An 8,540-nucleotide genomic window follows, 5' to 3' on the forward strand; every position below is an offset into this window, starting at 1 on the left:
GCTTGTCTCTAGGCCCTGAACTTCCGTGGCCGCCTGAAATTCATCCACGGTCAGAACCGCGTGTCTGAGGACGGGACGTTGATTCCCCCACAGCTCGCTCTGTTCGCCATTGCCACACCGATGCAGCCGCCATCCATCGTGGAGATCCGCACCAAGACGCTCATCTTCCAGACCAAACACAAGCTGGACTTCACGCCTACTGGCGTCGATGCGCGGTAGGTGCACACGCAGGGGTCGAAACTGGTTGTTTAAGATTTTATGATAATTTAAGCCAAGACACCCACACAAAACACACACAATTAATGTTAATACCTTACTTATATGTAACTTTTTTTCTCCTCTGCAGAGGGAAGGTGGTTCTGGGTTACAGTGAAATAGAGCTCTGTATGAAAGGTTCAGGCTACAACTTCATCCATGCTGCAGACATGATGTACTGCGCTGACCAGCACCTCAAAAGTAAGTCTGAAGAATTTGCTACTGTTCCTTTCACATTGAAAACTTTTGGAGTTCAAATTAATAATTTAAAGATATCACACTGGGAATTTGTCTGAATTTTTTTATACATTTGGGCTTTATCCCCTGTCACGGTAAATACAATGTGCATCAGCGATTGGTTTTCATGATCGTCAACTTGGAAGCTTAATCACACATTTCTATTGAATTTCACCAATTACAATCCATCTGGGTATCCCTACTTAAAGGATTACAGTGATGTTAGAATGTGAAAAAACAAGACGCACATTTACATCAGTCTGACATTTACACAAGACAAACATATTTGAAGTTGATGTATAAATGTATATATAGATAAATATATCTGACTCTTTCTTTATCTATCTCCAGTGATAAAAACAGGAGAAACTGGTTTCACCGTCTTCAGGCTTCTGACCAAAACAGGGAAGTGGGTCTGGGTCCAGTCCAACGCCAGGTTGGTCTTTAAAGGAGGGAAACCAGACTTCATCGTGGCCCGGCAGAAAGCTTTGACGTAAGTTAAAATACGAAGAGCTAGGAGGGTGGGTTTTAATGTTTTAATGTGTTTGAATGAATGAAGAAAATGTCATTAACACCACGGCCATTATCAACCCACTCTTGTTTTTTTGTCACAGAAATGAAGAAGGGGAAGAACAGCTGCGCTTACGTCAGCTGCAGTTGCCATTTAACTTTGCCACCGGAGAGGCGTTGCTGTACGACATTACCCCAACTGTCGAGCCTCCCAACATGTGTTCTTCCCCCAAGCAGAGGAAGCTGGACAGCTACTCTATCAGCCCCAACTCCATCCTGGGCTGCATGCTGAATCAGGACCAGTCACTCTACTGTGAACACAACAATGCCAACACCCTCAACTCCTTCAATGATGACGCCTTCAAGGACAGCCACGCGACAGTCAGTGTTCCTGGAGATATTTGGATGGAACCTAAAACCAAACCTGTTGTGGGAAGCCTGGTGAAGTCTGAGGCTACAGTTCAGGATATGATGGAAACCCTGCAGCAGATCCTCGGAGACAGCAACATCGTAAACACCCTGGATGTGGGGCTTGATGAGCTGAAAAGCTGGGAGAGTACCCTACTGAAGATGAGCACCAGCAGCTGCGAGATTACCGAAGACCTGAACGATATCCTCAGCAATGACATCCTGTCTTACGTTGAGGAGCAGCTCCAGAGGGAGGGCGGGCTGAAGTTGCCAGATGAACTGGATGGTATACCACCGCTCTCCAATTTGGACCTTCAAAACCACAATCCTGACCTGAGTGAGATTGAGGAGCAGGACTTCGGCTGGCCTTTGGAGCCCCAGATACCAAACGGAGGGCAGATGATAGCAAGACAACCGACTCCAGGCCTGGGGACGACGAAACTGACCCACATGGCTCTTCCTCAGTTCGACTCTTCTGGTTTAAATGGTCCAAGTCTTCAGCAGATTGCCACACAGCAAACACTCACAACTTCTGCTGGTCTTCAACTGGGCAACATGGCCAACCTTGGCACACCAGTTAACTTTAACCCCTTGGCCGACTCTTGCATTCAAACACAGAACCAACTGAGAACCCTACAAGTGACCACCAAGGACAAGAACCTCGAAGCATTCTCGCTCAGGCAAAATTCAGCCAATCAGGTTCACTCCAACCAAATGGCCCAACCAATGCAGAACCACCTTCAGATGAGGACACCAAACCCACCAATCGGCCTCCAGAACCAAAGTGCAAATCCTGTGTTCAACTTTCAGGGCAACCAATGGAACTCCACTGTGCCCAACCCCAACCAAGCTGATAACTTTGTAGAAACATATGCCCAAAATATTTCAAATGAACCAGGTTTTGCTGCAGATCCTTCCAAGTCTAGCTGCCTACAGGGTCGCTTTGCTCTCCAGACACAAAACAACGAGAATCAGAGGCCATCTTGGCCACTGGAGCAGCAGCAGCAGCAGCCACAACAGCTGGTCTCAAGTGGACACCAATTAACAGGCGCCTGCCTCAACCAAATGTCAGGATTTCAGGGGAATCCTCTTCCTGGAGTCATTGCAGCACAGAAGGCTGTCAACGGCTGTCCGATTTTCAGGGCTCCAGAGACTTCAAATGTAACATATCCTGTTCAGCAGAACATGGGGCCGCAACCGCTAGCACCTTCTAGCAGTTGTATGTTTAGAAATGCCTCGCCGTCTGTGCCTGTAAACAGTGTGCACCTCACTCAGACGCCCTCCTGCCATAGACTGAAGCCTGGTAACAGTCAGACTCCCTCCAAGCCCTCTTGTTTCTATCAGAGTCTTCCCGGAGGCGGATCTGTGCCGGAGATGACAGTGATCCCGAATCCTAATGAGGCGGTGCTGTCCTGCCAGATAACCACTGGTCTCGACCCAGAAGCCTTATTGGTGCAACAGCAGCAGTACCTAAACTTCAGTGAACAGACACAGGTAACAAAAAAAAAAGAAGAGAGAAATTCAGTGGTGACAAAAAGGTTCCCAGATACTGAGGGTCCTGTGCAGATCGAGAAGTTTAGTAATAACATTCCTATTTTCCCAATTTGGAGCTTGACCAGAGAAAATATTTTCTTACTTTAAAGTAATCTGTAAATCCTACAAAAATGTTGACGTTTACAGTCATGCAGCTTTTATAATGTAACAGATTAACATAACAACATAACCTTTAACAGTTGTCTGCTCATCTTCATAAAATGTTTATGTTTAAACAGAATAAAATGATAAGAAAGTCCTAATCAGTCTTTTATTGTTTCACAGATCAACAACTGTCCAGTCGTCAGGAACGGAGGTTTCCCCTTCTCGCTGCCCAATGGGAACGCATACTACTCAGAGAACAAATAGGAATCAGCCGCTGTGACTTCGGGACGGCAGAGGACCCCTAACTCGGACTGAAAGGTAGTTTAAAGGAAGCAAAAGACTCCTGTCTCTAAACATGAATACGGAGTAAGACTGAATAACGGAAACGTGCCCGAGAAGAACGAGGAGACAGCCCAGGACGCCTCTCCTTCTCTTTGTTTATTTCTTATTCGGAAACAGTGATGAACGCTTTAAGTGAGTCAGTTATGGAAGAGGAGAAGAAAAAGAATCCGTTTGGAGTTTGATTTGTTTTTGTCAAGGAGAAAGTGTGAATCCCCTCTTTGGAGCTGGTTGGATTGTACCAAAAAAAAAAAAAAAGATAACGGATGACCTAAATCAGCGGTTTGTTTTGTGCGTTCATGATCAAGTTTAACTCGAATACAAGTAAGTCTGGCAAACCGTTTTCTGGGTTTTTTTGTGATGTTTTTTCTACCTTTGTCAGCCATTCATACAACAACACTGTCCCCTCTTTTTCCCATGATTGCATATACTGCGTCAGATCTCCAAAATGTCTTTTATTTGTCTGTTTATAAGCAGGAATATTTAGATGTGAGACTTCAGACGATCTCATCTACTTTATGAGAGACAGGCCTGGATGCTTTCTGTGTGTGCTGCTGACTTTTCAGTCCTCATCCTTCTTGTAAAACCAACAGAAAACTTGTCCAAGTACGATTTGAGCCTGGTCCAAACGCGAAAACAAACTAAGAAGCGGCACTGCGGTGAAATTTATGCTTCACAGACGAATCCATCTGCTGATTTATGTGTTTTGAAGTGCTCCTGGTGGCAGAAACAAGAACAGCACATTGGATTTTAAGTGCCTGGAGGAAACCACACACTTTGAGGGCTGCAGGGAAGAGCCAACAATGTACCGAAGCGCTTTTATGCTCGCTTATAGAAGCAGGAACCAGTACGTCAGGAAACATGAGGGAGGACAGAGCTAACAGAGATCAGCAGTGAGGTTGCTTTGTCTTTAGATTTCCCCGGTCGGCCTTATGAGGCTTGAGGAGTTTAGCGTCAGAGCAGGTGTTGTGAAAGCATTTGGATGATTGCATGAGATCTCATGGAGAGATTTGTTGGTGGAAGTGAAATCCTTAAAACATATGGCGAGTGTTTCTTTATACTGTAGTTAGACTTGTAACCCCCAAAAGCTCCTTGATTTCCTTTCAGCTTGTCCTTTTTGAGGATATTCTGTGGTTTGTTCCCATGTCGACTGCTGACTAGGCTCGCATGGCCTGACCAGATCTCCACACCTCATCTTAGCAGGTTAGAGGCGCACAAAATTACTGGAACCGTCTTACATTTGTTCGTTTGTTCGTTCACATCACCTCCACTTTGGATAAGTTTTTGTTAAGACATGAAGGATGAGGACAAAGTGGGTGTTTTGGTAAATCCATGTCTTGGTTATCCTCCTCACCTTCACTTCCCTGAGCATCCACATCTGTCTCCCACACAGTGGACACACAACCTGAATGAAACACTGAGACATCCTCCTGTCAATCCTCTTGCCGTCTCTGACCCGCAAACAACGCCACTCTGTTTTCTATGTTGAGCGCTCAGAAGGATAAAATATATCGACTTTATTGTTTTATTTTGCTGTTTTTGGGGGGTTTTTTGTTGTTGTTTTTTGTCCTTTTGAAAATGTGCTTTGATTAAGTTCATTTCAACTCTTTACTGTCCCAGTGAGGGAGATTTGCTTTGCACACAGGGTATAGAAATAAATTTTAAAAAACGCACAACAGCATCACAATATCGTCCTACTAACAGATGATTTTAACACGAGATGATTCAGTGAAAACAGCTGCTTTTTTAGTGCCTCTTTTATATATTTTAAAAAAGCATTCAGTCCGAGCTTTTGTCATTGAGCCAGTTTTCATTTTTTCTTTTCTTTTAATATTTCTGTGTTGTTGTTTTCCTGTTGTAGGGGAGAGAAAAAAATACAGACAGTGCCTTAAACTGACAGAACTGTTTGAAACTGTAAAGGGACAGTCTGTTGTCACATTTCCACCAAGAATATTAGCGAAAATAAAGGCGTAGTGGAAACTGATAGTTGATACATGAAACCAAAGTTAAACTTGCCCTTGCCTTGACTTCACCAAGCCAATCGTTGTGATGTTTTTGCACTATTCCTTTAAAGTGTTTGCCAAAGCATAGCAAAGAGAAAATCAGTCACAAACCCTTTAAGAGCTTTATTACAAAAAAGAGATTCCTCAAGCAAGTATTTGATAACAACAATTGCACAAATTAATATGATTTTAGTACTTTTAACAGACTGGATACTTTCATAAACCAATCTTTATGGCTGATTTGACAAGAATTCAACTCAAATTAATAATATTTGTCGTTTTTAAAAAAAAATAAAAATAGACCCAGACTGAGAGTCAAAGCTAAGACGACTTCACTCACTGCCTTCATTTTCTTTTAAACCTGAAATTTAAAGACCAGGATGTGAATCAGTTTCTCTGTAAAAGACACTGATTGTATGAATGGACCCTTTATTCATATTTTCCATCAACAAATCTCCGTCCTTTTCCTCTTTTCTTGTTTCTGTCTTTGTGGTTTAATTTATCGACGTTCTCGCTCAGGACAGGGAGTTAATCGACGGATCGTCCAGCAGCGAAACACAGAAGTAAAACGGTTAAAGGCAGCTATTGTATATTTTTAAATGAGGAGAAAAAAGGAAAAAAAAAGTTTTCAAAGTTTTTTTTTTTCAAAGGGGTGGAAACTTCCAAGTGCCTTTTAATAATTGACCTCTTGATGATTGTCTGTTCTTAAAAACAAAACAATTCAGCACTTAGATTGAAAAGAAAACACAGCGAGAAAGCCTCAAACTGCAAGAAATATGCGTCGCTTCATCCAGTACTGAGCCATGAAATCTGATTTTAGTCCAAGCACTTAGAAAAACATTTCTCCTCGAATAAGTAGCTTTAGAAGCTGCAAAAGTAGTGACAGAAAACTTGAATATTTGACTTAAATACCAAATAAATCGTCGGTAAAGCCATCTGTGACGCTTCACTTTAGAGGATACCAAAGGGACACAACAGAATACAGACACACTGCTGGAAAAATCTAGTTTCTGTCAACTGTTTTATGATTTTGATGGTTTGTGGAGGATGATTTCTACACATGAAAACAGCAGTAAATAGACCAGAATGATTGTAGTCTTGGTTTCACAAACTGTGAAGATGTTTTGATGTTCACAAACGTGGAAAAAATACAGCGTTCATGTCATGTGAGAAAGTGTAAGGTCAACATCCAAGTCGCACTTAAAACTGGAAATCATGGATCTGACAAACAAATATGGACGCCAAAGTCTGTCGTTTAAAGTCATAAAACCAAAATATAATCCAGTTTATGTAAATAGTGTATAATATAGTGTTATATTAATCGATGCACAGTATTTTTAACGATCACATGATCAACTCTGCAGTCATACTACCCTTTTTGAGTCGTCCAATGATGCAAACATTAGAATAAGAGCTAAAACAATTAGTATTTAAGCATAAATAGTTAAAAAATATATAATATTTTGTAGTTTCAGGCTCTTGCTGCTTTTCATTGTTATGTCGTTGTTACCTGATTATATTTGGGTTTTTAAACAAAACACAACTTTTTAAGACGTCACCATGGACGCTGGGAAGTTGCGATAACTACAGTCTGTATACATGATAAGTCAGATTTATCTGAACTTTCAGAATAAACAAGTTTTCTAGTCTTAATTATGAGTTGAAGGTTGACATGAACATGAGTTACAAGTCTCTTATACTACATACTAATTCCATGCAGTGTGTACTACAGTATACCGTTTTAGTAATACAGTGCATACTTAATTAACTACAATATGTGTATATACTAAACTTAGAATGAGAATGTAGTATGAATATGACATGAACGCTGCATTAGCAACAACCTGCCCCCCTTCCTCTTAGATGTGTTGAAAGGCATTCTGGGGAATGTAGTAAACCACTAACTGCAGTAGAAGTAAAGGAGGCAGGTTAGGTCACAATTACTTTGGCTCAATTTTCATATCATGTGCAGATCTCTTTTATAAAAGCATCTACTGTATATCTAATTTACATGTTGTTATTATTAATTCACTTTAAAGGCTTGTAGGTTATCTACTAAATGTCCATATTACTGTGAGTAACTTAATCAATACCGTAAATCTAATGGTGATTGTGACAGTAGTTTTTCTGCTCTTCATCGACCACAAAGTTTGTTCTTTGAGACACCAAACATGAGTATTTTGTTTCTAAAGATTCAGTCCGGATCTTTGTATATTAACAATAAGTGAAAATTGAGCCAAAGTGTTTGTAAAAAAAAAAAAGAAGAAGAAGAAGTGAATTTTAAAAAAGCAACCCCAAATTTCTCCCCATGCAGATCACTGTTGGCGCTTTTGTGGACTTTAGTTTTTGAAACTTTTGAGTTTCAACAGATCCGCGACAAGCTTAGAGGATATTTTAGTGATGCTATTAGATGCTTTTACATAATCACCAAGTGTGCCTTGAGAGCAGATTCACCAAAAAAAAATTAGACCAAAAATCACCACAGATGGATGATATCCATTTTGTAGACTCAGTACAAAATGAAGCTCTTTGTTTTTCGGAGGTGTCACAGCGCACCTTAATGTCTGTTCTCTTTAAAATCTGGAGTGCTTTCATCGAAATATAATATAAAAATATAATTATATCTTGTTGCTTGCTTCTAGATTAAAAAAAATAAAGCCTTTGTACTTATAATACTTTTTCAAACCCCAGGAGGCCAAGGCTCCAAATTGCAGTATCTTTGTGTACCTGTATATAAATATATATATTTGTCTTCTTTTTATCTTTTCTTTTTTTTTTCAAAGTACGTATTGTCCTATATTGTGTACTTTAATGTTGTATTGCCTTAACCTGACTCACGCCTATCATTTTTTGTACATTTTCCGCACAGCATAAACATATGTAACCTCTTATTATCTTTTTTGTTTTTTTGTTGTTGTTTTTTTTTTGTAACTTTTCAACTTATATATTTTGTGGATTTGATCAGTGTATGAGTGTTTGAGTCAATCTTTTCATGCTGACCATAATAAAGGTGATCTGATCACACAAAATCTGCTCTGGCCTTTGAGCTTGAATTAAATGTTGTTTATTGCATTATTTTAACTAAAGAATCACAAGTTTGTTCTATTTAAGTCTTAAATTAAATCAGTTTAATTTAAATAATTTGAGAAA

General features: G+C 40.2%; 1 protein-coding gene across 1 annotated transcript in view; it reads left to right on the forward strand.

Annotated features, from left to right (window-relative positions):
* The window catches only part of ahr2 (aryl hydrocarbon receptor 2), a 62,408-nt gene extending 58,406 nt beyond the window's left edge, over nt 1-4,002 (forward strand). Inside the window, exons 7-11 of the mRNA XM_010741480.3 lie at nt 13-215; nt 347-456; nt 844-985; nt 1,107-2,904; nt 3,229-4,002. Of these exons, the coding sequence (XP_010739782.1) occupies nt 13-215; nt 347-456; nt 844-985; nt 1,107-2,904; nt 3,229-3,312 (2,337 nt within the window). The 3' untranslated portion in view covers nt 3,313-4,002. The remainder of the gene's footprint in view (nt 1-12; nt 216-346; nt 457-843; nt 986-1,106; nt 2,905-3,228) is intronic.
* Nucleotides 4,003-8,540: the final 4,538 nt, after the last annotated feature.

This window comes from Larimichthys crocea, chromosome XIX, assembly GCF_000972845.2.
Source record: "Larimichthys crocea isolate SSNF chromosome XIX, L_crocea_2.0, whole genome shotgun sequence".
NCBI lineage: Eukaryota > Metazoa > Chordata > Actinopteri > Sciaenidae > Larimichthys > Larimichthys crocea.